This window comes from Ips typographus, unplaced genomic scaffold, assembly GCF_016097725.1.
Source record: "Ips typographus isolate SLU unplaced genomic scaffold, UJ_Ityp_2.0 IpsContig33, whole genome shotgun sequence".
NCBI lineage: Eukaryota > Metazoa > Arthropoda > Insecta > Coleoptera > Curculionidae > Ips > Ips typographus.
The window spans coordinates 397714-418236 of NW_028098572.1; the positions used below are offsets into that span (position 1 = coordinate 397714).

Here is a 20523-nt window from a genome sequence, read left to right on the forward strand (position 1 = left end):
CTTCCCTTGATGGAGCCATACAATTTTTGAAATTGTTTGACAGTTCATGCAGCACTGGACGTAATTTGTATAATTTGTCGAAGTTGGGTTCCTCTTTTTTCGGCATTAGTATGTTATTATTCAAATGTAAATTAGACAAAATCCAACTAAATCGTTTGACTGACATAACTGAGCTGATGTAGGAGTCATGAAAGTCTGGCGACGCGCTCCAGTAATCTCTATAACTGGGAAGTTTTTTCAAGCCCATGAGTATGTTTAGACCCAAAAAAACTTTTATTTCACTCAAAGATGTTACTTGAGGCTTTGTAGATGTTTGCTGGCAGTATAGGTTTGTTTGAAAAACTATGTGCTCCAAAAGATCGTCCCTAAAAAAAAAGTTGAAAAATTTTTCCTGGTGTAGGAGAGTCCATACTTTTTACAGACTCGCTTATTCCAGATTCTGCAGTGAAGTTTCCTGGTTCTTCAGGCACTGTACTTTTAGACCAGTTCCGCTTATTTGATGCTTTTATTAGATTATGTTGAATTACGGATAGAGGGATGTTTTCTTCTGAATCCGATTCGCTGTCCGATTGTGAGATACTAATCATAGCGTTGACAACTTCTTCTTCCTCCTCAGATTGCTCGACCACTGATTCCGGATCTGAAGGTATTTCTTCTGCGTCAATGCCTTCCACTTCTTCCATTAATTCATTATAGGTCATATCCTTTAGTCTAAATGGTATAAATTCCATTTTATAATCTAGAAACAAATACCACATCAAGCGCACTGGTACAAAAATAATACCACAACACAATTTCTTTTTACAAAAAAATTAAACAAAAATTATGGAAACTGTCATAAACAATTTATTATAGATGCTCCAATAAAACAACTGTAATGAGCCCTGATGCAGGAAGAAAGAAAGTAGTCGTAGGGTCACTTAATCACTATACTTTATTGCTAAGTTACAAAAATGTCTCTCACGAGATGTAGTTGTGGACTCTGTTAAGTTTTAAGATATAATTCTCCTTAATAGTTATTTCCGAGTATATTTATACTAGGGTACTAATTATTTGATGATTGTTTGTTACTACTATCGTTATGATAATTAGGGGTTGAAATACAGAACTATCTTATCTGTGATTCTTATGACTATTTGATTTTACAATAAATAGTACTAATGCGAAATTAATCCTGAGACCCTGATTAGAACGTAATAATAACAACAACCTAATTTAGTACAACTCGATAACAACTTAATCTAGAGTTGAATCACCCTAGTCAATATTTCTATAGATATGATGAATTTGGTACATTACACTTCCTCCCTTAGAATAAATTTTATAAACTAATGTGCATAAAATTTGTTACAATAACATATTTTGGGTGTAAATATTATCGTCTATATCTTATCCTTAAGTTTACTTAATCTAAGGCTACGTCTTAAAGGAGTCGACTCATTTTTGGTTGATTCAATTTCACTTGTAGATGATTCATTGCGAATATCGTCTAGTTCTATTGCTATATCCTTAACTTTATTGGATCTTTTATTTATGTTAAAAGTTAAACAATTGCTTATCATACCGCAACACTTATTACTTTCACTATCATTTTCCTTGTTATTGCGCCGTTTCTTACAACATCTTCTACATATTCTATAGCCTAAGTAAACTAATATTATTTTAACAATACTAAGAAATATATAAGAAAAATACGAATTGTTGACAACTTTTGAAAAAAACGCTTTCCTTTGAGAGTTGGTCAATAGTATTGTCAATGTGATTTAACTTTTGACTTGCGATGTTTAGTGATTCTTTATTTAAGGCAACCGGCGGAATTGACAAAAATTCAATTGAAGTTTTATTTAATTTCTTTTGATATTGATCGCAACAATTATCAATATCAATTTCAAAATCTGGAACTATTGCCTTATATGGGCTTTCAAAATGTGTGGTTTCTGAAACTAATTTGGTCGAACTCGTATATAATTTACAGTTATTCTTTGTTGAGATTAATCCAGTCCCATTAAGCAAAAAGTTTGCAGATTGTGATCCGCTACAAGTGACTGTAACATCGGTTTGGGATGGTAAAACATAGATCCAACTATTGGAAGATTTTAGTTTTTGCCATATCTCGGCTGGTGTTGAAGTAGTATCGCATTCTACTGGAATTGATGTTGGGTGAAATAGAATTTTGGTTTCGCAAATAGGTCTTATGTGAGAACTAAAGTAAGGATCTGGGTTTGGACAGATAAGAAATTTGTTTGCAGGTTTACATAAATCTGTTGATTTTAGGATAACGTAGGAGCTTTTATCCTCGGATATAGCTAGATATTCGACTGTAGGTAGTATGAAGATCATATTACCATGACCTTTTAGTATAGGTAGGGGAATCAAATGATAAAGAGGAAAAACGTTTAGATTAACCAATGGGTTGGAAATTACAAATATTGTCACGTTTAATTTATGAGCCCTTCTGGATTCATTAATTAAACTGACTTACGACGTTAAACGTCGCGCCGGGATCTCAGTTTTAAGGATGGAATTAAACACTGAGTTTTCTATTAAACACGAAAATCTATTAAATACGGTATACATAAATGGGTCTGCACAATACGGTCATAAACACACTAAAAGTTGACAATTTAACAATTGTACTTACATAGATTCATAAGCTAAGGACTCAGCATTTTCTGGCGGCTGGCTTGGTCACTTTCGCGTTGGAACAACTTTGGAGAACGGACTACTTGACTTGATCTTTTTCGAGGAGAGTCGACATTTCGACTTCTTGGGTCAGCTGGTCGCACTACCGTCGATTGGTTCACACTCATCCTATACTGCTGAAATCGGCGTATTTTATACCCGACTGGCTGACGTAGTTTGTTATTGTTCGTCGCCTATTTTTCACATTCCTGCAAAGCAGGTGGTGGCGACTCATCGCCGATCCGGTGCACCCGGTGCATGACACACTCGGTGCATCATGGTGTGACCCTGCCTCGTGCGCTTAACATTTCGCAATCCTCGAACATTCCTAAGCCGCGTTGCCACGGGTAGTGAATCACGAACGTCATTCACGCTTTCGTGTACCACTCCTCATGGTAACTTTTAAGTTAACAAGTCCATCTTTTGAATTAATGGATTTTCCATTCGTGACATATGCCTCCGCCCCAGAAAAACTGGTCCCCAGTTTTATATGAACAATAATAAAAACTTTAAACAATAGAAAAAAAACATATCGTTAACATAAATTTAAAAATTACATGTGTACGTACCAAGGTATTATGATTAATGGTTAGTAAGTTTACATATGCGAGTATTTCATAGTACTCAGTTAAGTTTACAATCATTTCTTAATAATAAGTTAGTACTTATTCTAACAAGAAACCTAATAAAATCTTTCCCCTCCTGAAATTATACATATACAATATCATGCACTTTTATTTACCCTAAATCTATTCGGTTCTGGCAATGGCAGAACAACAAAAATACTGCAACACTGAGAAAAGTTCAATAGAGGCTTAGTCCTATGAGCCAAACTTCGCATTTCACATCACTGAACACCATTGTGATCACTGTTCCATAAATGTTTGTGGTCTAGGTCGATTATTCAATCGATGATTCGGCTAACTTTGACCTCAGTATAAACGTACAGGCCCATCGTGAGTTCCAACAACAATAATGGCTCATCATAGTCTGCTTCCTTCATTCTCATATAGTCCTCAGTGTTACATGAAAGATAAGAACAAAGGTTAATATGCGCTACTTAAGGCTTAACATACAATATCATGTCTTATAACAAAATTAATTTTAGCATCATTTGTAACTCTTATTTATAGGTTAGTATGTACGATCCATTTTCCATTCTCAAAATTAAAAATGGAACGTATGAATTGATCTCCTTAACGCTGTAAAGCAAGGATTGGGATGTAATTTCCCGTGTATACACCGCGCGAACAAAATTAGTCATGCAAACAACTCGAATTTTTATGTTAGTAGTTTAGCATTAACCAGCGAAGTTGCCGGAGCATTGGTTCGGGACTATTCGCATCTTCAGCGAAACATCGTATATGGTTCGCACCTTCTCAGTGTAAAGCACTATATAATAATCAGATTAATTTCATGGCTATATTATTCTCGTAAACATTAATGTACAATTTCCAATAAGAATAATCGATAAGTAGACCATATTGCTGCTGATAAGCAGAATAGACTGTTATTGCTGCTGATAAGCAGAATATGGCCCTATATTTCCAAAAGGCTCTAACTGAGCAACAAACGGCTGTGCTACCGCTTGCTCAGGATTCTCTCTAGTTTGAGGATTAATGGGCCCCCCTGCTCGCACTTGCGCCTGGTTATCCGGATTTGGGCACAGTGCCGGATTGCGGACAACCTGACTTGCGTGGGATTCAGGTGGTCCCATAAGTTTGTGGTCCAAACGTACCTCCAGAAGATGCGCCAGCAGAATTCACTTCTGATGTTTCAACCCTTTGTTGTGTTTGGGGTACTACTGGTACCCGAAACTGGTGAAACGTAGCATTCGGAATATAAGTATGCGTGTATTGGGAATGATTCGGTGGATTCAAAAATCACATAATGAAAATCAATATGCTCATAATGTAAACCGTCTCCCTAACTCGGACTATTTAAATTAGTCATTTATTTATGCGCGCAGCGACACATTCATTTCTCATCGCTCGCGAATTAGTTGCGTTCCTCGCAAAAATGCATAAACAACCATACGTTCAAGGTGATTATTACACCGACAATATTAATTTTTTCATATATCTATCTTTATTCGTTGGTAGGTACCTACATCACAATAACAACATTCAATATTTTTATTTTCATTGCTTGTAACCATTTTTTATCTTATAGGGAAAATTAAACTGATATCTGTTCTTGAATTTTAAGAATTTGCGCAATAAAAATTCAGACGCAGATAACAGAATAAAATCCTTGGGCCCTGTAAAAATAGGTACATAGCTCAATACGTGGAGCCGTACATCATAATTGTTACTTTGTTTGAACATTACGCTTTAATTGCATTTTGCATTTTATGCATTACTCGGTCTGCACTAAACAATGTCTGGTCTCATTAAGATATTATTCCGAACTGGCCAAATCAGCGAATTCCATGGGTTTAAGCATGGTGCACCATTTAACTGTTGGGAAAACATTTCTCTGATAACCTTAACATTTGACAAGTTCATCGTCTGGAAGCATTTTGCTAATTTCAGCATCCTGGTTTTCCGGTGGAGAGGGTTCTGAATTGCCTTTATACGGTTGCTATCACCACTTTCATTCAGTTTGTCCCTTGATGCGCGTGCTGAATTTTCTAGTGTATTTTTGGTGTTTGATTTATTAAAAAAGAAAAATGTAAGTACAAAGTTTTTTCAAATCCACCTTATCTTGCCATTTATTCGTTACATTTTTATTTTATTATTATTATTTTTTTTTTTTTTTTTTTTTTTATTATATGGGAAAAAAACTTTTTATTCCTCAAATTTTTGTTTTTTTCATTAAGATGGAACGTGGAAACGGAGCTGGACGGGGCCGGGGTCGCGGTGCTACGCTTATGGCCATATTGGCCGCAAGACGAGCTCGAGATGCCGCTCGTGAGGCCGCGTCCGCGGTGGACCCCCAGGCGGAGGCTCAGGCCAGAGACAGTCACACTCCCGCCCAAGATGCTAGTGACAAGGAGGCTCCTCATGAACCTCCGACTACACCGCAATCTTACCAGGGGGAGGTTACGGGGCAAGCGTTCCCGGTATTTCCAGCACCTCAAATGGCGGTCGGGGCCATAGGAAGTCACTCCAAAAACATAAATTTTTACTTCATGTAGTTTTTATGGAGAAAAATAAAAAATTATTATAATAAATTGATTGTATCACTCAATTGAGATTCTCTGGGATGGGGTTTCCTTTCGGTGTCCAGGGGTCATGGTAAGGTAAAATTCTGCTTACATGGACTACCTCAGTCTTAGATTTTTGTGAAATACTTTTTCGTATTTCATAGTCCACATCCGACATTTTTCGATTTATGTAGTAAGGACCAAACCATCTAAGCAGTAATTTTTCACTTTTTCCTACCTTCCTAATAGGGGTGAAAACTTTCACTTGGTCCCCCACTTCAAATTCAACATGGCGGTGTTTACAATCGTAACGTAATTTATCTATGTCTTGACGCCGTTTTATATTTTCAACTGCCAAATTTCTGACTGCTAAACCAATGTCTCTAATTTGGTCGCTATTACCACTTTCTAAGGGTGGCAACAAGTTTGCTTCTGTTGGTAAAATAGGTTCACGACCGTACACCAGCATGAATGGTGAGAATTTAGTACTATCTTGTTTTGCAGAATTGTACGCAAAAGTCACATGTGGAAGATATTCATCCCAATTTGATTGATCAGTATTAGTATACATAGATAACATATTGGCTAAAGTTTTATTAAATCTTTCTGTTAAGCCATTAGTTGCGGGATGATACGCAGTAGTAAACTGACTCGTTGTCCCCATCTTTTTTAGCAACTCCGTAACCAATTCTGATTGAAAAACTTTCCCTCTATCGCTTAACAATTCCTTGGGTGCACCGTGTTTTGTAATAATTCTCTCTAGTATAAATTTCGCTACAGGTCCGGCTTTGCCGCTCGGTAATGCGTCAGTCTCCGCCCACCTTGTGGCGTAATCTGTCGCTACCACTATCATGGTTTTGCCGCTGCTACTTCTGCGAAACGGACCTAACAAATCTATCCCAACTTTTTCAAATGGGGTGCCAACTGGAATAGGATGTAACAGACCGATAGGCTTTTGATTTTGTTGGCCTTTCCTGGCCTGACAATCCGGGCATCCTTTTACAAAACGTTCCACGTCCTTTTGCAACCCTTGCCAATAGTATCTTTGTTTTATTTTCGCTAGGGTTTTTGACAATCCCAAATGGCCACACAGCGGTTCTGAGTGGTGGGAGTACAAAATTTCCCCTATTAACTGTTGCGGTATCACTAAAAGTTTAGTCCGGCCCACTCCATGCGGGTTTATACGGTACAAAACTTCTGACTCAAGTCTAAAATTTTTCGCTTGCTTGCGTATACCAATTGTAGCTTCTTCCGGATGTTTTATAGCCTGAATTATTTCCAAAATGTTTTCATCTTTTGCTTGTAATTCTACAATGTTACGTATATCTAATAAAAAGGTTGGTATTTCGTCAATTTCTTGTACTTTCGTATTTGCTGGCAAAACAGGATATCTGCTTACGCAGTCTGCATCTCTGTGAGCAATTCCTGATTTATGATGTACTGTGTAGTCAAATTCTGATAACTTTAACGCCCAACGCGCTAAACGTCCAGTCGTCTCTTTCAAGGTTTTTAACCAACACAGCGCATGATGATCTGTCACTATTTTTATAGGTTTTCCATAAATAAAATGTCTAAAATAGGATAGCGCCCATATAGCTGCTAACCCTTCAAGTTCTGTTATAGAATAATTCTTTTCAGCTTTACTAAGGCTTCTACTTGCATATGCTATTGGATGTAACGCATTTTCATGATCTTCCTGCAATAATATTGCTCCGATTCCATCTTTACATGCATCTACCCTCAATTCACATCCTTTATTTGGTTGAAAATGTGCCAAAACTGGTTCACTAATCAATTTTTGTTTTAGTGTTTGAAATGCTTTGTCATGTATGTCCTGCCAATCAAATTTATTTTGCTTCTTTGTTAAATCATGTAAAGGACGTGCAATTTTCGCAAAATTTTCTATAAACTTCCGGTAGTAGTTACAAAGTCCCAAAAAACTTTGTACACCTTTTACATTCTTTGGTTTTGGAAAATTTTCAATTGAAATTAATTTCGATTTATCAGGAAAAATTCCGTCTTTTGAAATTGTATAACCAAGAATATTAATTTTTTCTTTTAAATATTCACATTTTTTGGGTTTTAGTGTTAGGCCTGCACTTCGAAGTCTATTGAAAACTTTACGTAATTTTTCCAAATGTTCATCTATCGTTTTAGAAAAAATTATAATGTCGTCCATGTAAATTAAAACTTCCTTCCATTTTAAATCTCTAAACACTACATCTCCCAACTGTTGAAATGTTGCCGGGGCATTGCACAATCCAAAAGGCATTACATTAAATTCCCATAATCCGTGACCTGGCGCTGTAAAGGCAGTAAGTGGCTTACTTTCTTCTTTTACTTTGACTTGCCAATAACCTGAATACATGTCTAACGATGAAAAATATTGGGCGTTTCCTAAGTACGTCAAAATATCCTCAATATTAGATCCTGACCACGAATTTTTTACCGTCACATTGTTTAACTTGCGATAATCCACGCAAAATCGTGTCTCTCCTGACTTTTTCTTTACCAATACGACGGGACTTGCCCAGGGCGAGTTACTTTGCCTTATTATGTCGTATTGTTCCATTTCTCTTATCTGTTCATCTATTATCTCTCTTTCTTTTTGTGCCACTCTGTAAGGTTTCTGTTTTATAGGTTTAGCGTTCCCTACATCGATTTCATGTTCAATGACATCGGTTTTTCCCATATATTTTGGTGTTTTTGAAAAAACGTCCCTATATTCTGAAAGTAATGTCTGTAATTTGTTACACAATCCTGGGTTCGTTATATTGCTTAGGTTATGGTCATTCATGGTAATCATCTCTTTATCATCCTCAGTTTCATCAATACAATGAACTGGAATTTTTGCTATATCCATTTCTATATTTTTCTCTAAATAACCAATTGTGGAATTTTTCAACATGAACACTTTTTTAAACATCATATTATTAATTTTGATGTACCATTTGCCATTTCTTACAAAAATATTTGAACAAATCAACCCTTTTGGTCGTAGGTATTTATCGTTCTCGATAAAGCAGTACTTCGTGAACTCGTGCGGAGATAAGGCACAGTTCAGTCGTACCGTTATCTCGCGACCAACCTCGACCATGTAGTCGGTTTCAAGTGCAACCTTCAAACTTCGCGCGGTTGACTCAATCTCGACGTTCGCAAATACCTTATTAGTATCTTTCATTTGTTCTATTTTCCCTATGTTGTTGTTGACATTGTTGCCAAAACGTAAAATCAATGGGTCAAGTTCATGGTATAATGTCACAGTATTGGTATTATAGTCAATCAATGATTTTTTACTAGCCAAAAAGTTATGTCCCAAAATTAAGGCTTTTGATAAATTTTGCACCACTAGTGCCTCAACGGAAATAATTGTGCCATTAACTTTTATAATTACCTCAGAATTGCCGAGAGGTTGAACTGTATAACCTCCTGCGGTTATCAGTTGTATATTGTCTTGTAACCGTCTCATGTTACTGATATAATTTATGTCGACTATATTTTTACAAGCTCCTGTATCAAGTAAAACAGGGACGTTATCTTTATCGTTAACTGTGATATGTACTATTAATGTTTGTTTACTGGTGCCCGTAGATGACAATTGGACAATTTCGGTCGGGCTTCTTAGTTTTGAAACTGTCCTCTGTCGTTTGGGTTTCTTTGGCCTTGAGGTGCATTCCTTTGAAAAGGCCTGTTATTGAAGTTACAAGACACGTGACCGGTCCTACGGCAATCAATGCAAATAACCCGGCCGTCGTGCGTTCTCGTACGAGGCAAATAATTATTGCTATTATTATTTCTCCAGTTCTGATTTCTGTTCCCGTTAAAAGTATCCTGGTTCCGGGGTTGTTGCGAATTGTTCCTTACAAATTGTCGCCCCCTATTGAATGAGTTGTCCCTCGGACTATTTTGATTCGGTCTAAAATTATTCACCCTCGGAACATAGGTATTTCGTGCTTGATTTTGAACCATATTCGAAAAATTCCTATTAAAAAATGTCCGTGGCCTGGTGTCATTCCAGGTCCTTTGCCGGTTTGTTGGGTTATTACCACTGTTACTGTTACTGACTGCCGCAGATACTGACAATAAAGCTGTACTCTGTGTCATTTGGTTTACCAATGTCCTTTCTTTTATATCGCTTATTTTAATGACTAATTGCTTTAAATCGTCAAAATTTCTATTGCTAGAACTAAGCAAATAATACATCTCATAGTAAGATGGATGTAAACCATTTTCAAAATGATCCCTAAACGCGTCAAAAGTCATTTCTGGGTCAATCTCGTTTGCGATTGCCAATAGATCATAATAGTATTTTTTAATGTCCTCGACGTCCTGCTGTTTGCGGGTGTTTAATCTAAATTTCAACTTTCGGAGTGGCTGTTCTCCTGAAAACTCTTTCAAAAAATCTGATTTAATATTTAGCCATGTTTTCATCTGATTCTCTGGCTCACTAATATAATTACTAAACCACGTATGGGCTGGACCTTCCAAAAAATTAGCCAAATAAGATATTTTATGATTTTCTGACCAGCTATTCACAATTGCTGCTTTTTCGTATTTATTTATAAAAATACTGGGAGAGTCAATAGAAGGGTTAAATGTAGATGGGCATGTAAACTTTGGGGTGGCCGGAGTTTTTGGCTCAGCCAAAGCTGCTTGTAAAGTCATGTTAGCCATTACTGGAGTATTGTTAGGGCGTATGGCACGGTTTCTTTCCCGAATCACAGGGGGTGGGCAAGGATTATTAGAACTCTGTAATAATTCTGAGGGGCGGGATGAGATAAGCTTTGGTGGCACTACCACTTCTAAGGGACTTTCTTGCCAAGGATCCTCTGTTTCACGTGGTTTTGGTGGAGTTCTACTTAACGAAGCTCTTGGTTTGAAATAAACTTCCGTGGATTGGGGCTTAGAAGTTGAAGCCGAGGCTTGGGAAGTTTGAGCTTGAATGCCCACGACAGTATTGTCAAGAGTTTTTTCTTCGTCCTCACTGCTTGTCAAACAAACTGAACTGGGTTTGTCAAGCTTCTGTTTGTGTGAAGAAGTTGCTGTTTGTGTCGGAGCAGGGAAACTCACAGTCGAACTGTGATGCTCGGGTTTAAAATCTTTTAACTCTTTTATCACCTTCTCTGGGTTTCGACCCCTAGCGATAGCTTCACGTAACACGAATTTTTCTTTTTCCGACAAACTTTGAGCCCTACTGCGAGTTTTTACTCGATCTTTGTCACTCGACTCACTCATGGACAATTTTTAAATGATCGTTTAAATTCATTTATGTGCTATATTTATTTTTTTTTAAATTATTTTTTTTTTCCCGTTTTGTTTAAAAATTTAAATTTAAATCTTTTAAGCAAGTTGATTATTCCTAGCAATTTCTTTACGAATTTGCTTGTTCATCAAACTAATAATTTTTTTGACGCTAAAGTACACAAGCATTAATACCCCCATGCACAGAAAAATAATAATCAAAATTTCCTTTGCTGACCATGAATTATCTTTTCCTGAACTATTTGATACACCTCCACTGTTTCCCGCTTGGGAAATAATAATTTCCTCCTCTTTTGAAGATGTACCACCCATATTAAACTAAAATTTTCTCAAATGAACGCTTAAATAGCACAGGTAATCCCCAAAAAATCACTAAATAAATCAACGTTACTATCCCTAGCCAAAAGAAAATAATACCTAAAATTTCTTTTATAGCCCACACATTATTTTCCTGATTCTTTATCATACCCCAAAAAATAAAAATAAAAATAAAAAACTCAATTATTGTTTTTCATCCATCTCAAAACAGACCGGCGCCTCCACCAAATGTCACGTTTAATTTATGAGCCCTTCTGGATTCATTAATTAAACTGACTTACGACGTTAAACGTCGCGCCGGGATCTCAGTTTTAAGGATGGAATTAAACACTGAGTTTTCTATTAAACACGAAAATCTATTAAATACGGTATACATAAATGGGTCTGCACAATACGGTCATAAACACACTAAAAGTTGACAATTTAACAATTGTACTTACATAGATTCATAAGCTAAGGACTCAGCATTTTCTGGCGGCTGGCTTGGTCACTTTCGCGTTGGAACAACTTTGGAGAACGGACTACTTGACTTGATCTTTTTCGAGGAGAGTCGACATTTCGACTTCTTGGGTCAGCTGGTCGCACTACCGTCGATTGGTTCACACTCATCCTATACTGCTGAAATCGGCGTATTTTATACCCGACTGGCTGACGTAGTTTGTTATTGTTCGTCGCCTATTTTTCACATTCCTGCAAAGCAGGTGGTGGCGACTCATCGCCGACCCGGTGCACCCGGTGCATGACACACTCGGTGCATCATGGTGTGACCCTGCCTCGTGCGCTTAACATTTCGCAATCCTCGAACATTCCTAAGCCGCGTTGCCACGGGTAGTGAATCACGAACGTCATTCACGCTTTCGTGTACCACTCCTCATGGTAACTTTTAAGTTAACAAGTCCATCTTTTGAATTAATGGATTTTCCATTCGTGACAATATGATACGTTTTGATTTGTAGTAGGTATGAATTGAAATGTGTTCCAGTAATTGATACGCAAAGTCATCCTCTAAAGGTAGTACAAAAGATGTTCCTCGGAGATGAGGTATCGTAGTTCTTAGTTCTTTAATCAATTGTATAGGTGTCATGACAAAAGGGTGCAATATATTAGATTTAGCAAATAGGATTGCATTAATGATAGCAGAAAATTCGGTTTCTAGCTGATTTACCATTATTTCAATTAGTGAAAGCTGCTCTTCTATTGACTGTTTTAGTTCTAAGTTGAAACCCTGGTGGCTAGATTCTTCGAGAGCGATTTCTATTTTCTTTAGATTTTTATTAAGGATAGTTATATCATCATTTAGACTTGATACAGTAGCGTTAAAATTGGCAATAGTTGTTTGTACTACATGCGATTGTTGTTTTAAGAGGTTAAGTAACTCTTTTTCATTAGAATTTACCTTATTAATAGCTGTATCATAGTATTCTCCATCTTTAGCGTCTAGAGTTCCAAATAATGTTTTGAAAACGGTACCAGCTATATCTATTAGTGCCCTTTTTGTTCTATCAGTACGCGTAAGTGATTTTAAGGTTTGTTCCTGATTGTACAAAGATGGTATTATTTTCTCTAGAATTTTCAGTCCTGTTTTGCATATTGCTAGAATATTTAATTTTTCATGTTGACATAATAATCTAGTTTTACCGTATGTACTTTCGATAAAGTCTAGTTTATTGTTAATTACTTCTAGGTCTAGATAAGTTATGATTTCCCATGAGTTTTCTATAAATTTTATGTTTGCTATTTGATCGTAATAGATTCCTGATGATGGTAATTCCGTCGTCTCGTATAGCGTTTGGTTGCTAGGACGAAGTTCCCATACTAGGATTCTGTAACAAAAGCTAATTTTAGCCTATTCGCATGCACCTTTTGTTTCTTAGACTTTACTTTAATTGTATAGTTTACTGGAGAGTTTTTTTCTATTATCTTGTAAGGACCCTTATAATTTGAAGTTAATTTCTTTGAACGATGTAGTTTGGTTTGTTCGTTTATTAGGTATACGGCATCTCCTACTTTAAAATCTTGACTATTTATTTTTTTATCATAAGATCTTTTATTCACTTCCTTTGATTTTATTAAATTTTCTCTTGCTAATTCCTGCGATTTTTGCATTTTTAAGGTTATTTCAGATAAATAGTCGTCATACGTGTATTTGAATTCCGTAGGTTTCGTAAGTGAAGAAGGTAAGGTAGCTTGATGTCCGAACAATAATTCATATGGTGAAAATTTTGTTAAAGTGTGAACACTGGTGTTGTAACTAAACATGCTAAATTCAAGCCAATTGTCCCAGTCGGTCTGATTTTCGTTGATAAAATGCTTCAAGTAGTCGGCAAGAGTTGCATGGCTTCTTTCTAAAGCCCCATTAGATTGTGGATGATATGCGGTACAATTGATATGTTTGATTTTTAAAAGTTTAGATATATTCTTCAGAAGGTTGGATGTAAAGTCTCTACCTTGGTCGGATACTATGGTTATTGGAATTCCGAATGTACATATAAAGTTTTCGACAAGTTTTTTGGCAATGGTTTCGGTTTCATGATTAGGTATCGCGTAAGCTCTTGAGAATTTAGTCAAATCATCTTGTAGTGTTAATATGAATTTATTCCCATTTTCCGTTAAAGGTAAAGGTCCGACGACATCAATAAAAATCTTTTCAAAGGGTTTGGAGCTGGTAGTTGTTATTTCCATAGGTGCTCGATTCTTTTTCCTGACTAATTTATTTTTTTGACAAGATTCACATTTTTTAATGAAATGTCTGATTTCATGTTTTTCCATTTATAGTTTTGTTTAACTCTGTTATAAGATTTAAGGAATCCTGAATGCCCCGATGTCGGATTTGAATGGTTTTCAGTGAGTATAATAGGGATTTGATCAGGATCAGGTATTGATATCAATCTATTATAAATGTTTACTTCAATTTTAGTACTGCGAAATATGAATCTTAGAATTGATCTAATCTTATGAGATTTAAATTTATCAAAGTTATTTCCTATTTCAGGTAAGGCAATTTTATTAATTCATTTAGTCTTTAAGTATTCTAGTAGTTTTAAGATCAGGTGAAAAATAGATTCGTAACTACAATCTTCCCAATAGTGTTCTTTGTAAAACACGCATATAATCTGTTTTGAATTGACCTTGATTAATTTAATTTCGTTGAATGTATTTTCTTCAGTTTTTAATAGTTGAACATAATTAAATTTTGAATCTATTGTTTGTAAAAATGTACTCCCTCCATATTCTAAGTCTGTTGAGAGAAAAGTTACAATATCATTTGTTGTTGTAGTGATGTCTTTAGTTGTTTCATTAAGATTGTCGCATGTTATTAAGGAATGTTTGATCTTTTCTAGGAAATCTTGGTAGGTTGGGTTAGGTTTCGTTGGTTGAGTATTGATATGGTGGATCTGAAGTTCGTCCTGCTCAAATGATGTCTGTACTGGATTTCGACTCAGTGCGTCAGCTACGTAATTACTTTTTCCAGGTTTATAATGGATTTCGTAGTCATATTCTTCTAACAGTAATCTCCAGCGTACTAGTCTTGAACTGGGATCTTTCACGTTGAATAACCAAATTAGAGGTTTGTTATCAGTTAAGATAGTAAACTTACGGCCATATAGATATGGACGAAAGTGTTTAACACTCCATACGATTGCTAAAAGTTCTCTTTCTGTAGCAGAATAGTTGGATTCTGCACGATTGAGAGTACGACTTGCATATGAAACTGGCAGATCGTTTGGTGGGTCGCCTTGCGATAAAACTGACCCTATATTGACTGACCGCATATTGACTTGCATCAGTCGTTAAGTAGAACGTTCTGGAGAAGTCTGGATATTGTCACGAATGGAAAATCCGTTAATTGGAAAGATGGACTGATTAACTTAAAAAACATAAAAGTATTCGAGGATTGCGAAATAATAAGCGCACGAGGCAAGGTCGCATCACGATGCACCGAATGTGTCATGCACCGAGTGCACCGTATCGGTGATGAGTCACCACCACCTGCTTTGCAGAAATGTGAAAAACAAGCGACAATAACAAACTGCGTCAGCCGATCAATCGGGTATAAAATACGCCGATTTTAGCAGTATAGGATAAGTGTGAACCGATCAACGGTAGTGCGACCAGCTGACCCGAGAAGTCGAAATGTCGACTCTCCTCGGGAAAAGATCAAGTTAATTAGTCCGTTCTCCAAAGTTATTCAAACGCGAAGTGACCAAGCCATCGCCAGGAAAAGCTAAGTCCTTAGCTTATGACTATGTAAGTACAATTGTTAATTGTCAACTTTTTGTATGTTTACAACCGTATTGTGCATCCATTTGTGTATACTATATTTAATAGATTTAAGTGTTGTATGAGAAAAACTCAGCGTTTGATTTCATCCCTAAAACTGAGATCCCGGCGCGACGTTTAACGTCGTGAGTCAGTTTAATTGGTGAACCCAGAAGGGCTCATAAATTAAACGTGACAATATTGAAGAAGTGGTTCTGAACATAGGACATCCTTGAGTTTCTCGAAAGCGTCTTGCTGAAGGCTTGTCCAGGCAAAACAAATATCCTTTTTTAGTAACTTAGTTAGTGGTTTTGTAATGTTACTGAAATTCGGGATAAACCTTCGGTAGTATCCGGCTAAACCCAGGAATGATTTGATGTCTTTTGGACTTTTTGGAACTGGAAATTCCCTTACAGCTTTGACCTTGTTTGCGTCAGGTTTGACACCTTCGTCTGTAATTAAATGCCCTAAGTACATTACTTCCTTCCTTAAAAACTCACATTTGTCCGGTTGGATCTTAAGGTTATATTCAGATAGTCTCTGAAATACTTCAATTAACCTTTTATTGTGATTTTCAAGGTTGTCGGAAAATACTACTATATCATCGAGATATACAAAGCACTTAATGTTTTGAATTCCAGTTAGTACTGTGTTCATCAACCTTTGAAATGTTGCAGGTGCGTTTCGAAGTCCGAATGGCATCCTGTTAAATTGATAATGTCCCATTGGTGTAGAGAAGGCGGTTTTTTCTGCGTCTTGAGGAGCCATTTGAATCTGGTGGAACCCCGAGGTGAGATCTATTGTAGTAAAATATTTTGAATGACCTAGTTGGTCTAGAATGTCTGTAATATTGAGGAGAGGAAATGAATCCCCTATGCTGAGTTCATTAACTTTCCTATAGTCAATAACTATTCTCCACTTCTTTTTCCCTGATGCGTCTGGTTTTTTAGGTACTACCCATACAGGTGAGTTCCAAGGTGACGTGGATGGTTGAATAATTTCGTCTTCTAGCATCTTGTTAATTTGCTTATTGACCTCTTCTTTGTGCACTTCAGGATAACGGTAAGTCTTTGTATTAACTGGTGAACATGACGTCATTGGAATTTCATGCATTATCGCGTTAGTGTATGATAGTTTGTCTTCCTCTAGATAAAAGATGTTGTTGTATTCATGACAAATTTCGATCAAAGATTCCTTTTCTTCTTTATTTAAGAAAGTGATTATTTGGCCATTAGTGACCTTGACAATACTCGGACAGACAAAAACGTCTTCTAACAACTGGATGTGCTCACAGATTCCTTCGTTTAAGTCAGAATTTATAATTTTAATTTGCACCATGGTCTCTGAGCGAGGTTTAAGCACCAGTTCTGATTTAGGTTTTGGATTATTATTAAAAACATCACTGTTTTGAATAGGTTGCACTATGTGCTGTAAATCAATTGTATGAGCTCCGATTAAGAGAGTGTTAGTATTATAATTAATTTCACATTGATTAGCTTTTACGAAATCATTCCCTAATAATCCATCGAATGGTATAGGAAAATTATCTGGTACCACATGGAAGCAGTGATTCAGAACAGTGTTATCTAGATCAACAGGAAGATAGCAATAGCAAAGAGTTTTTTGAAGATTAGCTGTGTTGTCAATCCCTTTTAGAGTAATGAGGTTGTCTTCGTAACAAAGAATGTCATCACGTAGATTGCTAAGTTTTATGAGGGATATGTCTGCACCAGTGTCAAGTAGAAATGAGGATGGGTTTTGGTATAATTTAGGTATTTTAAGGGATACATAGGTGGTGACAGCGTGATTTATTGTCGATATGCGACTTTGATAAGATGGGCGTTTCTCGGCGGAGTCGCTGCCTGCTGTGCCCTGATCGTTTAAAGAATTGGTTGTGCTTTGATTATTTTGTCTGATTTGAAAATTTCTAGTTTGATTATCTCGATTATCATTTTGAGGATTTTTATTTTGATAGCGGCTTTGGTTTTGAGAATTTCGATCATTATTATATTGTCGTTTTCGACACTCATTGATGACATGCCCTTGTTTTTTGCAATAGTTGCAGAATTTGAAGTTAGGTGGTTTAGGATTTTGATAGCTATGATTTTGTGTCACATGACGGATATTTTGATTTTTTTGTTGAAGGTGATTTCGATTTCTACAATTATTAATTATATGACCAGGCTTATTACAGTAAGTACAAAATCTAGGAAGAAAACTTAAGTTTTGTAGCTTATTCATCTCATTTTTAGATTTAATTTCTTGTTCTTCATTTTGAGCAATCGCTATCGCTTCTTCTAAGGAACTAGGTTTTTGACTTTTTACTAATATGCATAAATCTCTTTGCAGACCTGATATAAACACATTTAAGGCTTGTTCTTTAAGTAATTCTACGCATGCTTCACGACTTCTTTGGTCTAGAGATGGATTTAGAGTATTAATGAGTTTTAGATAGCAATTTTCAACTCTTGTAGAATAAGAAAGTACAGGTTCAGATAGGTTTTGACGACATGAATTGAGTTCTAACTGCCATTGGCTGCTAGTTCTTCGATCTGAATATGCATCTAAGAGAAATTGTCTTAATTCTTCCCATTTGTCAAAATGTCTGTTTCGAACGATACTTCTAGCGTTGTCTGTGAGTTTTGTTTCGATTAAGGTGAATAGTAAGTCTTTTTGTTCTTCTTTTATAATGGAAAAGGCTTTGTCACAATTGTCAACAAATTCGAATAATTTAGACTTTGTTCCGTCGAACTTAATTAGCATATCTTTTACAAGTTCTATCGATAGTTTAGACATTTTGAATTTTTGTTCTAGTTTAGTTTTTGAGTTTAAATTTTTGTCAGCGTTTTCTAGTAATGATATTTGTTCTAAGTTAGGATATAAGGACATTTAAATTATCTTGACTTACAGTATGGTGATGTAAGAACCTAGATTCATTTCCCAGGAGGAGGTAAGCTGCTCTTGAAGGAGTCTACCTGATGTCCTCTAGCTGTCTTCTTGCAGTGTTGTGGCTGATACAAGTTAAGATCTGTCTTGCTGGTCCTTGTTGTTCCTTTCTGGAAAAAGGCGGCTTGTTTGGCTGAAGGAACAAGAAGATCTCCAATTGGATTCTTGACGTACGAAACTTGTAGATCCGGCCTTCCGTTGAACGCGAATACGATGGATACTGTTTCGGAATAACGTCGCGAAAATAATCCCACTTCTGACACCAGTTTTGTAATGAGCCCTGATGCAGGAAGAAAGAAAGTAGTCGTAGGGTCACTTAATCACTATACTTTATTGCTAAGTTACAAAAATGTCTCTCACGAGATGTAGTTGTGGACTCTGTTAAGTTTTAAGATATAATTCTCCTTAATAGTTATTTCCGAGCATATTTATACTAGGGTACTAATTATTTGATGATTGTTTGTTACTACTATCGTTATGATAATTAGGGGTTGAAATACAGAACTATCTTATCTGTGATTCTTATGACTATTTGATTTTACAATAAATAGTACTAATGCGAAATTAATCGTGAGACCCTGATTAGAACGTAATAATAACAACAACCTAATTTAGTACAACTCGATAACAACTTAATCTAGAGTTGAATCACGCTAGTCAATATTTCTATAGATATGATGAATTTGGTACATTACACAACTTTTGAGTAGTTTCAAAATAAAATTAAGTTTTACTTACACTTTAGAAGCCTTTCCGAACAAAATTACAAATCATGCGCATAACACAGACCACTTCTAAACACTGAGATGCGCCATAGCCGAAAAACAAGTCGTGACCTGTTGCAGAGGCGGGCGGTACGCTTTTAGATTAAGTGGTATACTTCTTGTACCATCGCCCTACCAAAGAAGATTTTTGTTGGGTACAAATTATGTACCCATGCCCCTAAAAGAGTTAAGACATCAGTAACAGATCCAGTCTCTTCGAATTTTTTCACTGTCTTTCCAATTGTACGCTCAGATGGACGATTATGTCGACCATAATCTGCACGTAATGCACGAAACGTACTTACTACTGAATCACTATTTTTGTAGTAAGTTTTCACAATTTTAACACGTTCTGCAGTAGACAAACGATCCATATTGTTAAATGGCAAACCTTCAACTAAAAATATGATGCCTCGGATGAGAGTTCTGTTTGACATATGTCATTGAAACAGGGCTGTGAAATCCGGACCACGAAATGGATAACCCTTTATATGCATAATACATACCTTTCAAAACTCAAACCACAATTTTTACATCACTCAGTAAAACTCTGTTCAAATATACCACGTGTTGAAATTGAATAACACAAACGGATTGAATCAGGCGTGCCTAGTGAGCAAAATGGTCGCTTGTCCTTCCTACGCACTCCACTTGCAGCGATTTGATCGCGGCATGTAATTAGGAGGTATGTAGACAGGCGGACACACCATGCAGCAGTTCAATATTTGCCGTCCCCTGCGTTCCAGTATGATAACTATATGATGATAGCTATATGTTGCCAAAAAGCAACAACATGAATTTATTAAGTAACATTTGAACAAAATGCATATCTAAAATTTCCGTAAAATATTAATACTAAATACAAAATCCATAAGAATAAACTTACCATTAGTAGCTCGATGATAATCCTCCTCATTTAACTCAAACGTTATCAATGAGTTGGTTTCAGGATCCTGAACCTCTGAAATGTTTTTTGTGGAAGCCATTGATGAATGATTGATGAATTTTATGAATATAAACTAAATTCTGTTGTCTGTATTTACAAATAAAAATAAAATTTGAGGTTATGTATGTTGTGATTAGAATATTGACGTATGTCACTTGAATTTCAATCATGAAATCTTCGCCCCTTACCCCTCTGAA

The 20523-nt window shown here is 36.2% G+C and overlaps 3 protein-coding genes and 1 long non-coding RNA gene across 5 annotated transcripts in view; 2 read left to right on the top strand and 2 right to left on the bottom strand.

Annotated features, from left to right (window-relative positions):
- LOC145739522 (uncharacterized) overlaps positions 1 to 20523 on the bottom strand; it is a 162840-nt gene that overhangs the window by 113340 nt on the left and 28977 nt on the right. The window lies entirely within an intron of this gene.
- Positions 1751 to 6097, top strand: LOC145739566 (uncharacterized). The gene is made up of 2 exons (XM_081994960.1): positions 1751 to 5355; positions 5504 to 6097. Exon 2 carries the CDS (start codon positions 5504 to 5506, stop codon positions 5819 to 5821), a length of 318 nt encoding a protein of 105 aa, XP_081851086.1. The 5' UTR covers positions 1751 to 5355; the 3' UTR covers positions 5822 to 6097.
- Positions 12349 to 20444, top strand: LOC145739567 (uncharacterized). Of its 2 annotated transcripts, none has more exons than XR_014181076.1 (4): positions 12349 to 15658; positions 16348 to 16460; positions 16621 to 16732; positions 18581 to 20444. It is a non-coding gene; the product is annotated as an uncharacterized LOC145739567 (long non-coding RNA). The 2 variants fall into 2 exon arrangements; XR_014181077.1 differs by having other exon boundaries at positions 18615 to 20444.
- On the bottom strand, positions 17380 to 18574 carry LOC145739552 (uncharacterized). The gene is made up of 2 exons (XM_081994946.1): positions 17459 to 18574; positions 17380 to 17394 (listed from the first exon to the last, which is right to left on the bottom strand). Exons 1-2 carry the CDS (start codon positions 18557 to 18559, stop codon positions 17380 to 17382), a joined length of 1116 nt encoding a protein of 371 aa, XP_081851072.1. The 5' UTR covers positions 18560 to 18574.